The sequence below is a fragment of the Eubalaena glacialis genome, chromosome 9 (genome assembly GCF_028564815.1).
Source record: "Eubalaena glacialis isolate mEubGla1 chromosome 9, mEubGla1.1.hap2.+ XY, whole genome shotgun sequence".
NCBI classification, from domain to species: domain Eukaryota; kingdom Metazoa; phylum Chordata; class Mammalia; order Artiodactyla; family Balaenidae; genus Eubalaena; species Eubalaena glacialis.
Genome location: NC_083724.1, coordinates 32,835,657 through 32,854,330, shown reverse-complemented (window position 1 = coordinate 32,854,330; position 18,674 = coordinate 32,835,657). Strand labels below are relative to the sequence as shown.

General features: G+C 36.5%; 1 protein-coding gene across 4 annotated transcripts in view; it reads left to right on the top strand.

Annotated features, from left to right (window-relative positions):
* Nucleotides 1–18,674, top strand: part of INVS (inversin) — a 145,029-nt gene that overhangs the window by 70,413 nt on the left and 55,942 nt on the right. For all 4 annotated transcript variants that reach the window (XM_061200181.1, XM_061200179.1, XM_061200180.1 and 1 more), the window contains exons 4-8: nucleotides 204–377; nucleotides 4,201–4,368; nucleotides 8,094–8,274; nucleotides 10,573–10,682; nucleotides 14,518–14,689. In XM_061200181.1, the coding sequence (XP_061056164.1) occupies nucleotides 204–377; nucleotides 4,201–4,368; nucleotides 8,094–8,274; nucleotides 10,573–10,682; nucleotides 14,518–14,689 (805 nt within the window). The remainder of the gene's footprint in view (nucleotides 1–203; nucleotides 378–4,200; nucleotides 4,369–8,093; nucleotides 8,275–10,572; nucleotides 10,683–14,517; nucleotides 14,690–18,674) is intronic.

Sequence of the window (18,674 nt, the reverse complement as noted above, 5' to 3'; positions counted from 1 at the left end):
ACATATAGAAAGCAGTTGGAAAGAAACATGAAAAAATAAAACAATTGCTAGAGTAGTAGAATTATAAGTATTTTCCTTTTATTAATTTATCTGAATGTTATTATTCTAGCAGAATAATTAAAATGCTTAAAACATTTTAAAATTTAAAAAAATGTTTGGCTCCAAACTAAATTTCTTCTTACTGTCTCTTATTTTTCATTTAGGGAAATTATCGTTTCATGAAACTCTTACTTACACGCAGAGCAAACTGGATGCAGAAGGATCTGGAAGAAATGACTCCTTTACACTTGACTACCCGGCACAAGAGCCCTAAGTGTTTGGCGCTTCTGCTGAAGTTTATGGCACCAGGAGAAGTGGATACACAGGATAAAAACAAGGTAACGGACTGTCAAAATCGAAGACAAATAGAGCAGAAAGCAAATGCTTTATTTTATGATGTGAAATCTCAAGGAAGAAGGCCTAAATTACCACTCATGCATGGTAAAACAATTCCAAGTCTCCACACACCCCAGTAAAGTATTTCACTTAAATTCGGTCATTTTATCCTCCCAGCAACCAGGTGTGGTGGGTAGTATCATCTTTTTACATATGGGAAAACTGAAGCTCAAGAAGATTAAAATTCTGCCCAAGATCCAATTGGCAGGACTAGAATTCAAACCAGGCCTGTCTAACTCCAACTCAGTATTTGACTGCTAGTCAAGATAGTTGCTAAAGGTAGTTAGATTTGTGGTGGCCAAATGCCCTGGGTAATGTACTAAGTGCATAGTGCTTTAATGGCCTGGGCTTTGGCATCATTCTTCTTGGGTTTCAGTGTAGAAGCCACCACTTGTTTTTTGTCCATCGAATTACTTAACTCCTCTATTCCTCAGTTTTCTCATATGCAAAAAGGGGATAAAGGGTTGTTGAAGATAAAATGAGATGATATATATGAAGTGTTTAGCACAATGCCTGGTACATAGTATTCTCTCAATAAATATTAGCTTAAAATGTTTATTATTAGTTCATTTTGATTCTAACATCTGCTCTGGCATTGTTACTAGGATCCATTATCTTCCCTGCTCTTGAGTTTTAACATAGTGTACACATTTGTCATTGTTTTGATCAACACTCTGATCATTCCTTACAGGAAAAAAATGTGGTCTTTAGTTAGACAAATGCAATCATCCTCTTCCTTTTCATCAGGCACTTAATCATAGAGTCTTGCTAACTCCAGCACTCTCATGTAATTCAAACTCTTATAAGTCATTCACTGGGTTTATATTCAATAATCTTTTCACTCCCATAGTGTTCTTTATGTGATTTTTAGATTTTGTTTAGTGGTCACTCACATAACCCAGAGTTCTGAAATCAACTTTAACTTTATTTTACAACTTGTAAATTAATATTATTCCTAACTCACAGCATTTATAGTGCTAATATTGCACTGAGAATTCCCTGGTGGTCCAGTGGTTGGGACTCTGTTTTCACTGCTGAGGGCCTGGGTTCAATCCCTGGTCAGGGAACTAGGATTCCGCAAGCCACATGGTGTGGCTAAATAAATAAATAAATAAATATTTCACTGAAAAAAGCACAAGACCCATTAATCACTTGAGAAGCTACAACTGTCTTTGGGCTTCATGTCTTCCCCAATATATTCTATGAACTTCCTGCTGTCTTCCAGTCCCTGTATGTTCTTCTGTTATTGAACAGGGATGGGAGGTTATTCAGTCAGACAGATGGAAAATGGATCTGCATAGTCCAGGCAGCCACAGAGAAGAAAGAAGGACAAAAGCATAGAGCAATGAGTCTCAAACCATCTGAGGTGAAGGATCGGTTTTTTTTAAATTTCTAATCTGTCACAGACCAATCGTATTATAAAATACATTAAAAATGAGCAACAAAAAACCAAACAACTCAATTAAAAAACTGGCAAAGGACTTGAATAGACATTTCTCCAAAGAAGATATACAAATGGCCAATAAGCACATGAAAAGATGCTTAATATAACTAATCACAAAAGAAACACAAATCAAAAACCACAGTGAGATAGCACTTCACACCCTTTAGGATAGCTATTATCACAAAAAACAAAAATAACAAGTGTTGGTGAGGATGTGGAGAGATTTGAACCCTTGTGCACTGTTGGTGGGAATGTAAAATGGTACAGCCACTGTGGAAAACTCCTCAAAAAATTAAACATAGAACTACTATACGATCCAGTAAATCTACCTCTGGTTATATACCCGAAAGAATTGAAATCAGGAATGCGAACAGATATTTGTACATCCATGTTCATAGCAGCATTACTCAAAATAGCCCAAAGATGTTACTCACAAACCTCCCAAATGTCTTTTGATGGACAGCTGGATAAAAAAAATGCAGTATATACATACAGTGGAATATTATTCAGCCTTAAAAAGGAATGGAATTCTGACACATGCTACAATGTGGATGAACTTTGAGGACATTATGCCAAGTGACAAGTCAGACACAAAAAGACAAGTATTGTAAGATTCTGCTTACGAGGTACCTAGAGGAGTCAAATTCATAGAGACAGAAAGTAGAATGGTGGTTGCCAGGTGATGGGGAGGAGGTGGGTATTGGGAGTTATTGTTAAATGGGTATGGAGTTTCAGTTTGGGAAGATGAAAAAATTCTGGAGATAAATAGTACTGATGGTTACACAACAATGTGAACGTACTTAATGCCACTGAACATGGCATTAGAAACAGTTAAAATGGTAAATTTTATGTTATGTACATTTTACCACAGTCAAAAAAAAAAAAGAATTACTAGAAAAATAAAAAACAAAGATGTAAAAAAATGCAACCCCAAACTTTTTACTGTTAGGTTCAACAGCATAATATATTTCAATAAATATATTCAGAACAGGGACTTCCCTGGTGGTGCAGTGGTTAAGAATCCGCCTGCCAGTGCAGGGGACACAGGTTCAATCCCTGGTCCGGGAAGATCCCACATGCCGTGGAGCAACTAAGCCCGTGTGCCACAACTACTGAGCCCACGTGCTGCAACTGCTGAAGCCCACGTGTCTAAAGCCCGTGCTCCACAACAAGAGAAGCCACCACAATGAGAAGCCTGCGCACCACAACGAAGAGTAGCCCCGGCTCACCGCAACTAGAGAAAGCCCACGCACAGCAATGAAGACCCAACGCAGCCAAAAATTAATTAATTAATTATTTAAAAAAGAACAAATATAGGAAAAGAAAAGAATTACAGAAACTGTACATGTTGTTTACTGAAAATGTGGTTTTAGGCGATTAACTGCTTTGATATTTGTGACTTTTTTGTTCTGCAGTTATCACTAAACAAAGAGTAATGAGTTAATAACTCTACATGTTAGACGCCTGTAGGTTCACTTTGAATGAATACCACATATGCCAACATTTAAAGTTTTTAATGTGACAAATGAGCTTGGTTCCTGCTGTTAAATGATCTCATTCTAGATTGGATTCATGACAATGCTACTCTCAAGGCATAAAGTATATCTAAACAGTTTCTCTGTGGTTTCATTAATAGTTCTCCTAATAGAGAAACCAGTTGTTGATGAGAATGGCAGAAGAGATTTTTAAAGCAACATCGGCAAATTCAGCATGTTCATTTTTAACTTTATCTAAAAATAAAGCAAGTGTTGCTGTATTTTCAAAATATATCTTAACAATTTATCCTGTAAAATTATAAATTTAAATTTATCCTTTGATATAAAAAATGGATCCTAGATCCATGATTTCCTATGCATGGATCTTTTCTGATAGATATAACACCTTCTATCAAATTCTTAAGGTGCTTAGTGTGATATCAAGATGATCACTTGCTTTGTTGATAATTATTCATAAAATATTTGGCTTCTTTTTTCTTTCTCAGTATTATCAGTTATTAGTACTTGATGACCTAAATCCCTGCCATGGTTAAGATGTCAGATTCTGGAGTCAGACTGCCTGGGTTTAAAATCTCTATTCAGTCACTTGCTACCTTCACACCCTTGAGCAGATTACTTATCCTCTTCGTACTTACTTTCCTCATCCGTCGCATGCAAATTCAAGAGTACTCATTTCCCAGAGTTGTCATGATATAGACTACATGAGATAAAATATATAAAACTCTTACGACAGTGTCTGTCACATACTGAAAGTTTGGGAAAAGTTTGTTGTGTTTTCACTGTTACTGTAGTTATCGTTATTTTGAGAATCTCTCAATTTTGCAGCAAACAGCTCTGCATTGGAGTGCCTACTACAATAACCCTGAGCATGTGAAGCTGCTCATCAAGCATGATTCCAACATTGGAATTCCTGATGTCGAAGGCAAGATCCCACTTCACTGGGCAGCCAACCACAAAGATCCGAGTGCTGTTCATACAGTGCGATGCATTCTGGTGGGTATAATGGATGGCCTTTCCAAATATATATATATATAAAATGAAATATCCAATATATGCAAAAGCATTTATATGACACACAACCAAATTATGAAGCAAAAGAGTATAACAAACATGTGAGCTCATCACCAAGAAATAAAACATTTTAATGCTGTTATTTAAGACCACACAGAAGTTTCCTGTGTGCCAGTTTCCAAATACATTCTCTCTCCCTGTGCCATGCTCATTCCTGTCCCCCATCAACTACTCTTCTGAGTTTATGTTTATCATCCCTGTCTTTGTTTTATACTTGTTCTTATTAAATAGTAAATAGATGTAAGTGAATATTTATATAATACATTTAAGATATATAAGGAAACAACGAATACTCATGTACTCATCACTGAGCTGAGGAGCCAAGTACATTACCATTACCATTACCGTTGAAGTTCCCTGGATACCTCCCAGTACCATTCTTTTCTCTCCTTTCTCAGAGTCAGCCACTATCCTCAGTTTTGTGCTTATCATTCCACTGGTTTTCATTATAGTTTTACCACGTGTTTGTATCCCTAAAAAATATATTGTTTCGTTTTTAACATTTTTGAATTTTATATGCATAGAATCATACTGTATGTATTCTTCCGCAACATACTTTTCTCTTGCTCAGTGTTAAGCTGGCGATTTTATCTATGTTGCTGTGTGCAGCTGTAATATATTACTTTTTACTGCTGTATAGTATTCCATTTTATGAAGATTAAATGACACATTATTCAGTCTGTTATTGACTGACATTTGGAACTGTTTCCAGTTTTTTGCTATTTACAACAGTGCTGCTCTGAACCTTTTTTAAAAGCATATCTAGGGTATCTAGGGTATGTATTTAACTGGTTGTTGCAGGTGTATAGAAATGCGATTGATAGTTTGGGCCATTAATTATATATTTAACCAACTTGCTATACTTTCTTATTAATTTTGAATATTTATCAGTATATTCTTTGAGGTTTTCTAATCACTCCTTCCCAAATTCCAACTTACAGGCTATGGTAGTCTAATATTTAGTCCTATTTGCTTATAACACACAAATTAGACTTTAAAAGATATTATTGTTTCATTTGTACAATGAAAATTTATTTCTACTTGTGTGTTAACTAATTTTTTTGCTCTGCATTTCTTCTTGAGTCTCAAATTTTCCTTCTAGAGTTATTATTATCTTACTTCCTAAAATATAATTCTTAGAACTTCCTTTAGTGTAGATCTATGGTGGTAAACTCCCTGATTTTTTTTTTTAATAAATTTATTTATTTGTTTGTTTTTTGTTTTGTTTTTTTGGCTGTGTTGGGTCTTTGTTGCTGTGCGCGGGCTTTCTCTAGTTGCGGTGAGTAGGGGCTACTCTTCATTGCAGTGCATGGGCTTCTCTTGTTGTGGAGCACAGGCTCTAGGCGCACAGGCTTCAGTAGTTGTGGCACGTGGGCTCTAGAGCTCAGGCTCAGTAGTTGTGCACGGGCTTTGTTGCTCCGTGGCATGTAGGATCTTCCCAGGACAGGGATTGAACCCATGTCCCCTGCATTGGCAGGTGGATTCTTAACCACTGCACCACCAGGGAAGCCCTCCCTGATTTTATTTGTTAAGAATGTCTACATTTCTACTGTGCTCTTGAATATATAGTTTTCCTATATACACAGTTCTAAGTAGTTACTTTTCTCAACTCTTTCAGACTGTCATTTTGCTGCTTTCTGCCTTTCATTAATTCCTCTTGAAGAGCCTGTTATTAGTCTGTGTCATCCCTTTATAGATATCTTTTCTCTTAGGCTGCTTTTTAAAATTTTTCTACATGGCATAACTACAGTTTTACTACGGTTTGTCTAGGTGTGCCTTTTTTTTTTTTTCCTGTTTAGTATACATTCTGATTATTGCATCTCATTTCTGGAAAATATATAACCATTATCTCTTTAAATACTGCCTCTCTTTTATTCTCTCTACTCCTGCCTATGGGGTCTCCAGTAATACATATTTTAGACCTTTCCATTTTACTTTCCATGTCTCTTAACTTCTCTTTTACATTTCTATCATCTTGTCTCTTTCTGCTACATTCTGGGTAGTTACATCAGATCTGCCTTCCAGTTTGCCAGGTCTTTCTTCAGCTGCATCCAATCTCTTGTTTACCCTATTCATTTAGTCTTCAATCTTAGTGATTATATTTTCACTTCTAAAAGTTCTACTTGGTTCTTTTTCAGATCTGCCTGATCATTTTGAGAGTTTTTGTTTCCTTGCTCACCTTTTATTTCATTTTTTATTTTCTTACATGTTTCATAGATACATGTTTATTTTATATTCTTTTTGTGTTAATTCCAAGATCTGAAGTCTTTGGAGGATGATTCTCATTCGTAATATCTTATTTCCTCACAGATTTGGCTTTTTTTTCCTCCCTTATAAATGCATCTAAGTCCTTGGGAGACTCAAGGGCCTAGAATACCATTGTGGTAATATTCTACTTCTTTTTTTGAAGTGTTTATAATACCTTTAATACTCTTTTTTGTAAAATAGCCTGACTGTATAGACAGCTGTAAATCTGGGATGGCCCTTCAGAGAGTTCTTAAATTTGGGCAAGAGAGCTTGGCTTTGGATATGACCTAATCTGAGAAGGGACCTGACCGTGGGTGAGGTAACTCTCTTTAGCTGAAGCAATTCCAAAAGGATGAAAGTAGAAAGTCATTTGCTGGCAGCACTTGCAGCAGCTGGGGAAGTAGGTCCTTTAGTCTTGAAGGGGGACCTTAGCAATGCATCATATCTGCTACAAAGATCCAGTAGAAAAATGAATAAATGTTGTAAACTGTCAATTTAAACCGAATATCCAATAAACATTTGATAAAAAAAAAAACTCAACCTCATTCATAAAAGAAATACAAATTAAAACATCAGTGAAATGCATTTCATACCTATAAGGGGAAAAATGTAAGTTTGATAATACTAAGTGGTTAATCTGTACCAGCATGTGGGGAAATAAAGGCTTTTACACATCGTCATGGATGTGTTAATTAGTACAGCCATTTAGAGAGCAGTTTGACAATACTAGCTGAAGATGCAAATATCCTTCAACCCAGCAATTTCCCATCTAGGTGTCTGGGCTAGAGAAAAATCACATGTGCCACAAAGGGACATGTAAAGGAAGCGTGTTCATTGCAGCATTATTGTTAATAGTGGGAAAAAATGTAAATAACCTAAATATCCCTCAGTAGGAGAATGGTTAACTAAATTGTGGTTTAACAAATGGACTAGTATCATCATAGATACTCAAATGTATTGTGTTGAAATTAAAAATTCAAAAGTATTATTTTGAAAAAAATTCAGGGATATGTATGGCATAATACATAAGTATAAATATTGAAAACACACATACAAAATTTAACTGTTGTTTATGGATGTATATATGTGAAGCAAAAATACAAAACATATGCCTTTAGCTGAATCTGTAAGAGATTAAAAAAGCACATTAGGCAAAATGTTGATCCCTATTTAATCTATTGATAGATGGTACATGTTGTTTATTGTATCTTTTCTGTACTTTTTATAGTTAAATATGAAAATTAATTTTTAAAGATTTAGACTGTATACTTTTTTCTGAATTTATCACTTCTGCTGAGAGAGAATATGTAGGTTTCAAAAATTGCTCAGTTAATACTGTGTCAAACGTGATTTATTAAGGATTCCATGTATGTCTGAGGTCTCTGGTTCCTTAAAAATAGGATGCTGCTCCAACAGAGTCTTTACTGAACTGGCAAGACTATGAGGGTCGAACACCTCTTCACTTTGCAGTTGCTGATGGGAACGTGACAGTGGTTGATGTCTTGACCTCATACGAAAGCTGCAATATAACATCTTACGATAACTTATTTCGAACGCCTCTTCACTGGGCAGCTTTACTAGGTGAGTTGAATGTGAAACCAAGGATCAACAGCAGGAGGAACTGCATGAGTATAGGAAATTTTCCATGACTTCTCTCCCCCTGTCAGCTCCCACCTCCTATTTAATAGTTTTAATTTTTAATTGATATGTGGCACTTTATACCTAAATCACTCTGTTGTATGCTTAAATTTTAGCAATATAAAGTGTATTCTCTGTTATATATTAATTTCAACGTCGTATCTTTTCATTTTTATTATAAAAGTAATGCACATTTGTTAACAAATGTAAATATAAAATAATCTTCACATTCAGTGCCTTTGCTTTTTTGGAGAAGGGCTCTAATTTTATGTGTGAGCTAATACTATGATATTTGATTTCCTTTTCATCATATTTCCTGATATGCCTTTGACTTAACCTTTTTGGGGATCACTTTTTTAGATGAGAGAGTATATATGTGTATGTGTCTGATTTTTGGCACTCTGAGAGTCTCTTTTAGTGAAGGAGTTTTACCCACTGATAGTCATTGTTATAAATTGTATAATTTGATCTTTTTTCTGTTATTCTGCTCTTTGAATATTATTAGTGTTTTGGTTTTTTCCTGATTCCTTTGTTTTCTGCCTTGTGGTGTGTGGATTACATTCATTGTTGTTTGGTTTTGAATTGCCTAATGTTTTAGGAGGATTTTTAAGTTCTACTAGTAGTTACTTTTAAATTTTTAAGCCTAAGTCAGAGTCCAGAGCAAAACTGTGTCTATTAATTCCCATCTATTTAAAAGTGAGGAATTTAGCACACTTTCACTTATCATTCTTTGGGTATTTATAAATATAATCTGATAGTAATTATTAATTAATATTAATAATTATAATAAACCATTATTATTATGGACTTAGTTTTTAAATTACACATTATCTCTTTTTTAAATGATTGCATTCAGTTTTATAGTCAGATTTATAATTATTATTTAGACTTCATTTCAAGGTGCAGTTTCATCCCTTTTCCTCTGCATTCTAGGAGGACTTTGCAAATTTGTCTCCACAGCACTAAATTGACTTGTGTTCCACAAGTTCAGCTTTCTTTCTGCCTCTTATAGATTGTATTTTAGGTTATATTTTGATTTCCTTCTCTCATCCATATTTCTTTTTATCTCAGCTTTTTTCCTTTTTATCTCTTTCTATTACCTTTTCATTTTAGATTATGTTCTTCTTAGGATATTCTGTTTCATTTCATAGAGGCCATCTCTTTGCAAAAGTCAAGGATGCCAAACAGTTGCCTGAAATTTTCCTCTGGATCCTTCTCTAGATCATTTTCTGAGGTATGCTCTTCTTCTTTCTGATGGTGTTCCTTTCTCCCTGTCCTAGAGTATGTTTTCATATAGCCTTTTCTGAATTTTTCTCTTTATCTTTCAAACGAGAGGTATTTAGATTGACTATGTGCATAGATTGCCTTTGATCCTGTTTTTGCCCATTCATGTTATGGAGAACTCCATCTCAAACCATAGCTGGAGAGCAGGTAGACAAGCACAGCTCCCACTCAAATTCCTTTTTTTCTGCCTGGCTTTCATGCAGTGTATTCTTGCTCTGCTAATGTGGCATCTTCTTCATTGCCTCATTCCCTATACACTGAAGCAATGGCATGTATGAAATTCAGGTTTCCTAAATATACGATTACCAGGCTTGTTTATTCTTTGATCCTTTCTACAGTTCTTCACTTGTGGAGACCACATCCACATCTTCCAAAGTGTACTGCAGAGCATGTTTCTCTACTACCACCTCATCATTCCTGCCCACTTGTTTTCTGGGATTTGAAATCACTGCCTAGATGTTAAAAAATTGGGGGAGGGAGGTTAGAGGGGATGGATAGAAGGCCTCAGAGGTCACAAGAGTTTGTATTATAGGTTGTCCTCCTGAATAGCAGAAGAGAACAACCGTGTAGTTCTGATTGATGGTGCAATGGAACCTGGAGACCAGGGACACTGATGGCTGAGAGGGGCTGGCTTCTAACGTGCCTTCTTCTGTTTTTATGGGCAGTTTTATAAGGTGAAGCCAGGGGATGCAGTGAGCTGATACCTAATACAGTTTTTTCTCAATCTGGCTGTTATAATTAGTCATTTCCTTCCTGGTTGAAGCATTAAGTTTTTAGTGTTGTAAGTTTTGCCTTTGTGCTACATAATCATGTATTTTCGTGAGAAGTTAGAAGAGGCTGCACTGGGCATTGTGAGTGCTGGTTTATGTGCTAATGATTTTTCTTACCCCTTTCCTTTAAATAGATTATAAATGAATCAGTCCTTTTATGTGATAACTACCTTGTGTCTGCTTTCAGGCCACGCACAGATTGTCCATCTCCTTTTAGAAAGAAATAAGTCTGGAACCATCCCATCTGACAGCCAGGGAGCAACACCCTTGCACTATGCAGCTCAGAGTAACTTCGCTGTAAGTAAACCATGACAATTATCTTTTTTTTTAAATGAAATTTTTATTTTGATATAATTGTAAATTCACATGCAGTTGTAAGAAATAAAACAGCAAGATCCCATGTACCCTTCATTCAGTTCACTCCAGTGGTAACATCTTGCAAAAGTATAATATAATGTCATAAACTGGAAATTGATATTGATATAATCCACTGACCTTATTCAGATTTCACACTGTTACTTGTACTCATTTGTGTGTTTGTGTAGCAATTATTTTTTAACAATTGCTCATACTGTTCACTCTGTGATTCAGGTGATAGTCTGAATTTTTATAAAGTTGTTAGTCACATGGGAAGTTTTAAAGAATTTTTATTTTAACTGTTCAGTGTAACATTTTGCTTTACTGTAAGTGTACTTAATCTTTTTTGTTAATTGTAAGGCACTAAAGACAATCTAGTGTTTGGCAATCTATAATTGCCTGAAGGCAGTGGGCAAGGCTTTAGAACTAGATAGACCTTGGCTAGAATCCTGACTGTGCCATTTGCTAGCTGTATGACCTTGCATAAGTTCTTAACCTCTCTGAGTCTTAGTTTCTTCATATGTAAAATGAGAATAATTATACCTTTTCTTTTAGGATTATTGTAAGGATTAGAGAAAGTTTATGACCAGTGCCTAGTGTAATACTTGGCATAGAGTAGGTATTCAAGAAATAGCATTCATTGCTATTATTATTTGTGCTAATAATTTTGTATATTGTATATCTGAGAAAGCAAAAATATGAATTATTGATATATCCAAAGATATTAACTATTATTAATAGTTCCTTCCTGCCACCCTTTACAGTTTACAAAGTACTTTCTCATCCATTATGTCACTCAGTCCAGCCAGCAACATGATAATGTCTAGGCTGCTTCAGCCTCCTGAGTATGAGTGGCCACTAAGAACTAGAGACACATCCAAAGAGGCACCCATTAACGCAGTCACAGTGGATTTTGCTGCCTTCTACATGAGAGTGCATAGTGAAACACCTGGTTTCATTAAATTATGAGAATGTTATCATCAGCATAGTATAATTCCATCTTCCTGACCTCCCCAAATGCACTGTTGAATACACTGAATTCTTGGATTGAGAAAACATCTTATTTTCCCACTTTTCTTTCTCTCTGGTACCCAGAGCAACTATAGCAATCATCCCCCTTCTTGGCATTCCTAAAAATCTATTCTATATATCACCTAAAGTTTTGGTAAACCATTATCTTCTATTATCTCCCAAGATCTCAGAAAAATACAGAGTTTTTGAGGAGGAGTTCATTCTTATTACACATAGATAAGAAATCCAATTGGCCCAGTCTAGTCAACCTATGGAAATCAGAATTCAATCCATATTTCAACATAGGCCTATGAAAGGACATGTTACCCCTACTTACAGATGAAGAAACCAAGGTTCCAAGAGATTAAATGATTTGCTTGGGCTTCCCTGGTGGCGCAGTGGTTGAGAGTCTGCCTGCCGATGCAGGGGACGCGGGTTCGAGTCCTGGTCTGGGAGGATCCCACATGCCGCGGAGCAGCTGGGCCCGTGAGCCACAATTACTGAGCCTGCGCGTCTGGAGCCTGTGCTCTGCAACAAGAGAGGCCGCAGTGGTGAGAGGCCCGCGCACCGCGATGAAGAGTGGCCCCCGCTTGCCACAACTGGAGAAAGCCCTCGCACAGAAACGAAGACCCAATACAGCCATAAATAAATAAATAAATAAATAAATAAATAAAAATTAAAAAAAAAGTCACTGCTATGATTTAAAAAAAAAAAAAAAAAAGATTTGCTCAAGATCTTGAACCCAAGTCTTAGACTCCAAATTTAACCTATGTACAGAAACCAGTAATTAAGTAACTGTGCTAATGCAAGTAAGAAAGAACGCTAGAACATTACAGATGTTTATTCAAAGAAACACTTGCTTTAGACAATCTGCCAATTACAGAAATAGTTTTTTAATAATTATGCAAATTTTATAGGCTCAATTTCAAATCCCTTGATCTCCTGGGACTCTATTAATTCACAAGAGATTGTAATTCTCTTTTTAAAAAACGTCATCAACAACAACAGTCCCATAAAACCCTTGCAAACATTCATCATTAAGAAAACATACTCAACAAAGAAATGTTTGCAAATTATTAAAAGAAACCCCCCAAATCACCAACATTTTAAAATTTTATTTCTTTTTTTTAATAAATTTATTTATTTATTTATTTTTGGCTGCATCGGGTCTTCATTGCTGCACATGGGCTTTCTCTAGTTGCGGCGATCGGGGGCTACTCTTTGTTGCAGTGCGCGGGCTTCTCATTGCAGTGGCTTGTTGTGGAACACGGGCTCTAGCGCGCGGGCTTCAGTAATTGTGGCATGTGGGCTCAGTAGTTCTGGCTCGCAAGCTCTAGAGTGCAGGCTCAGTAGTTGTGGCGCATGGGTTTAGTTGCTCCGCAGCACATGCGATCTTCCTGGACCAGGGATTGAACCCATGTCCCCTGCATTGGATTCTTTTTTTTTTTTTTAATTTATTTATTTTATTTATATTTATTTTTGGCTGCGTTGGGTCTTTGTTGCTGTGCACGGGCTTTCTCTAGTTGCGGCGAGCGGAGGTTACTCTTCGTTGCAGTGTGCGGGCTTCTCATTGCGGTGTCTTCTCTTGTTGCGGAGCACGGGCTCTCGGTGCACGGGCTTCAGTAGTTGTGGCCCTTGGGCTCAGTAGCTGTGGCTCACGGGCTTAGTTGCTCCGCAGCATGTGGGATCTTCCCGGACCAGGGTTCGAACCCGTGTCCCCTGCATTGGCAGGTGGATTCTTAACCACTGTGCCACCAGGGAAGTGCCCCCCTGCATTGGATTCTTAACCACCAGGGAAGTCCCAAAATTTTATTTCTTTATTCAAATCTACTTAATAAGGACATACACTAGATCCTAAGGAGCACTAAGCTGTAATACCTCAGTAGCTCAACGTCTAGTTTTAAGACTAGGAAGCAGTGTGTGTTACAGTGGAAAGACTGCAGTGATTTAACCCTTCATTCTACTCCTGTTAACTGCTACCAATGTTTATATGACCTTGAGTCTAAATATCATCTGTAAAATGAGGAGCTGGACGAGATGAGCCCTTAAATTTTTTCTTGCTCTGAAATATTGATCATCAACATTTTGTACATTTTTGGCCAACTCACAGCCTCCAGAAATTGTTTTTTTCTGAAACTATTTTATTTCCATTCAAGCAAAAGTTTCTGTCATCTTCCTAAAAGCTTGTAAGCATCTGAGTTTTGAGGAAAGATGCAATTTTAAATGCTATGAATATTAACCCCGATTAAAATTGTTAAACACTGTTAGAATTATTAAGGGTCCTAACTTTTGTATGATTCTATAGAGGAAGGACCTTGAATGTAGGAAATGCTGAATAAATATTTGTTTAGATGAATTGAACACTGCATTTCTCAGTAACTACCCATAATTATTTGATAAATGCATTAACTATTTTTTAAAATAGTAACAAAACACACAGTGAGAGAATGTATTAGGCTTCTCTGCAGTTGAGTTTTTAAACTTAATTGAGGATGATCATTCTCAATTATTAGAATGTTGAATGAGGGAGTTAGGTTATATTTTTGAAGTGCTATGAAAACTAAAACCAATGTATAAGGACAGAAGATTGTCACTTTCAATGGAAATTGTAATTTCGTTATTCATAAAAAGATAATTTCATTTGATTCAAAAGTAGAGGAAAAAATACTTTGCTTCTAAGTGGAAGTCACATATAACACTGGCTTTCTTACCATAGAAAATGCCACTCTCTTGTCTCAAATTTTTAAATGAAGTTTTCTTACAGGAAACAGTTAAAGTGTTTCTAAAACATCCTTCAGTAAAAGATGATTCAGACCTTGAAGGAAGAACATCCTTTATGTGGGCTGCTGGGAAAGGCAGTGATGACGTCCTTAGGACTATGCTGAGTTTAAAATCTGACATTGACATTAACATGGCAGACAAATATGGAGGTACAGGTAAGAACTGGCAGACATATTCAGTTTGCTTTCATTCAGGCTTCAAAGTGTAGATGGTGCTATTTTGCAAAATAGTAAGTTGAAACCATTGTTCCTAATCTAATATTGTTTGACTTTCATCTTAACTTTTTAAGTTTAGGTTGCCAGGACATCACTCCAACAGCTTTATTTCTTCCAAGTATTATGGCTAAAATTAGCCTATGTTTCTACCAAGTGAATCTTGGCATTTGATTTACAAGCCTTGTTGCTCCTTAGACATGATTGCGGGAACTCTTCTGATCATATATCTTTGTGTAAAAAAGAATGAACCTGCACTTTAAAACTATACATACCTAGCAATTATTAACTATATTTTCAAACATTTAGAATTACATTTTAGAGAACGCACACATCTAAGTATGTTCTCACCAGTCTCATTTAATATGCTCTTTTCTCAGTTTTGAACAGCATTGCTGCATCCTGAATCTCCCATTTCAGAGTTAACCTCCCATGGCTCTAGAAGCTTCAAAGCTTCAAAAGCTCTTACTAGTTGCTTCCTTTAATCTCTTTTTCTAGTAAGAGAGCCTTCTAACTATGTGTTGATTAGTAAGAGAAGTATAAGTTCTTTAACACTCATTGTCACCTTAGAGGTCTCTTCCTTATATACTGCAGTCACCCCTCCGTAACTGAGGGTTTTGCATCTGCGGATATGGAAGCCTGACTTGTATTCACTTTACTATACCATCTTCTATAAGGGTCTTGAGCATCTTCAGATTTTGGTATCTATAGAGGCTCCTGGAACCAATCCCCCACAGATATCGAGGGGCACCTGTATATCCAAATTGCAAGTCAGAAGGAGAAAGAAAAATCACACAACAGCACAATAACACTGAACAGAACAAAACCTCAGCTATGAGCTTCTCAATGTTATGTTTTCTTATTTGTAGAAACATACTAGAGCTGTTTGCACCTACCTGTTATCCTGAATAAGATCTTTCTTGACCACCGACACTATTGATGTAGCACTTGGGGGACAGAGGGGAATGGAGTTGCTACACCTCGTATCTCCCTCCCTATACCTAGACCATCGCACCTTCTAATTTTTTAAAAAGAGTTTTTAGGTAATATCAATTTTGATAAAGGCTTTAACTTTTGAAAGTATTGAATATTTCTATACCAAAGCTTCATAGTAGACCTTAAGCTTCTTAAGGAGTACTGTACAGACACATAGGACATTGAGTTTATAAATGATCTGAATATTTAATTTTTTTGTCAGACTTGTATTAATATGCAGTCTTTATCACTAGCATCGCTCTTTGTTTAACTTTTCATGTATTTTAATAAAGTATGGGCTAGGATACTTGCATTCTCTCGACCAAAGTTGCCTTTCTGATGTGCATCATGGTTGGGGTTGAGACATAAATTCCTCTCAAATTCATTCATTCCCTGGGCTCTTTATCCTAAGGAGATTTTATTATATGTCAGAGATACCTTCCTGACATTTCTCTTCTATGCAGGTGAGTTCCTTTCCATCATCCCTCTACAGAGTTGTTTTCCCTTAATTAAAAATGAGTTCTTATCAATAGCAATATATGGGTATTATTTGGATCTTGATTCAAATAAATCAATTACAAAAAAATTATAAAGCTCTCAGGAAAATGTGAACACTATCTGGATATTTGATATTACAAAACTTTTGTTAATATTTTTTAGGTATGAAAATGGGCCTATCTTTTCTTTGCATGGCTGGGGCTGGGGTTCTGCAAACCACATTCCCTCTTTGCCAGCAGGGGAGTCAGCCCATAGGGGGCAGTACAGGGAGACTGGAAAGCTGGAAGAGGAGCATGGGAGTGCATCTTCCTGTTTGCTTCCTATTCTTGTTTTTGTTTCCCGTTCCTGTCAGCATTACCCTAGTGAGTCTTACACAACAGAGCACTGAGAGCTTGTTCCAGTGGCAACAGTTAATTTCACTTTGCAGTTTTTCCAGCACTCACGGTAGCAGCCAAAGAGCACCCTCCTCAGAGACACCAGCAACAGCCAAGCAAAGCCCCTCCTCTGAGGTCCGAGCTTCAGCTCTGCTGGGTGCCTCTTCTGAGCGTTTAAAGTTGTAATAATTCCGTCCTCTTCTTTTTGTTTCCTCAGTCTTAGAATTGCTAGCCGTTTTCTGCATTTACTGCCTCTGTGATACCTTAGTGTTCCCTTTTTGCTTTTTCAGTTCTTCAGTACAAAGGTAGCAATTCTTCGTATTGAATTCTATCTGTTAGAGTATCTGAGAGATACTCTGACTGATACAGTGGTTGTGTTTAAAAAAAGAATCCTTGTCTTTCAGACATACTAAAATATTCACAAACAGAAGCATATGACTCTAGAATTTTCTTCAAAAAATCAGAAGTGGGGGTATGGATAGCAGTTAGATGGAACAAGATTAGCCAACACATAATTGTTGAATCTGGGTGACGACAATATTGAGTTCACTGGACTATTATTGCCTTTACTTTTGAATATGTTTGAAATTTTCCATAACAGAAAGTTATTGAAAATAATTTTTAAAGCTCCTAGGTAAACTTGTGGTACTTTTTCAAAGAGGGAGCAGCAATAGTAGTCTAAGATTGTTTTAAAATAAATGAAAATACTCAGAAATGGGGAATTTCCTTTAATAAGATCATTAATTCTATCTTATGCTTAATTGAAATTTTGTCTGTTTTTTAAAAATTTGACATTGATATTTGTCTGAAGAGTATCTGTTGCATACTTGAAGCCACATTACATAATTGTAGAATTTCAGAATTTAAAAGTACCTTAAAATTAAATCTAGTCCAGGGTTTTCCAAACCATGTTCTTCAGAACAACACGTTCCTACAGAGGTACCTGAAATGTTGCTGCGGGGTAAATGCTTAAGTGGGTAACCCTCTACCCCTACTTTAGTCAGAACCACTCAACTCTTAACTATTTTATATGTTGGTTGTTGTATAAAATTTCATCTGGGAGAAAAAAAAAGCATTCTTACGCTCTTAAATGTGAAAATCACAGAACTCTCACAGATATATCATGCCTTAATTTGCCTTATAACATTCTCACCAGTGTTTTTCACCAAAGACATCTCCCCAGTGTCTTTCAGCCTCTGTTTGAACAGCTCCAATATAGAGAACCCATTACTTCCATCTTAATCTCACTCTATTAGGGTGCGCTTCCTTATACTGAGGCAAAATTTTTCAAACTGAATGTTCCACTCTGCGTTGTCTTCCATATGACACACTTCAGATTTTTGAAGTCTCTCACACCCATCTGAATCTTGTCTAGGCCAAACTAACATTCAGCCATTTAGGTCAGGCTTTTCAAACTCAAGTATGCATGAGAATTACTAGGGGTGTTCCCAGACTATATAGAGATCCTACATCAAACCCTGTCAACAAGTCCTGTTGACTCCACCTCCAAAATATATTCTAAATCTTTCTGCTTCTCTCCATCTCCATTCCTGTCACCCTAGTTCAAGCCACCACTGTTTTCACCCAGTCAACTGCACTAGTGTTAACTGGTCTCCCTGCTTACACTCTAATTTACTATAATGCATTCTCAAAACAGCTAGAGTGATCTGTTGAAAGCATAAATCAAATATCACTCAGCTACGTAAAGCCCTTCAGTGTCTTCCATCACTCTGACCTGTATGGCCATTTATGATCTGGCCTTTTCTACCTTTCTGACTTACTTCATTCTCACTCATTGTGCTGCAGCTTCTTTGCCTTCCTTAAACACATATATTCATTCCTATCCCTGTACTCATTGTTCTCTTTGCCCAGACTACTCTCCCTTGAGATCTCTGCTTTGCTGTCTCTTTTTTATGATTTACTCTCAACTTAAATGTCAGCGCCTTAGCAAGGCTTTCCCTAACCACCAGTCAAAAGTAATCCCCCGGTCACTCTATATATCAAAATACTTTTTACTTCTTTACTTATACCATCCATCACCATCTAATACTTAAATGTTATTAATTCGGTGTTTTTGTCTT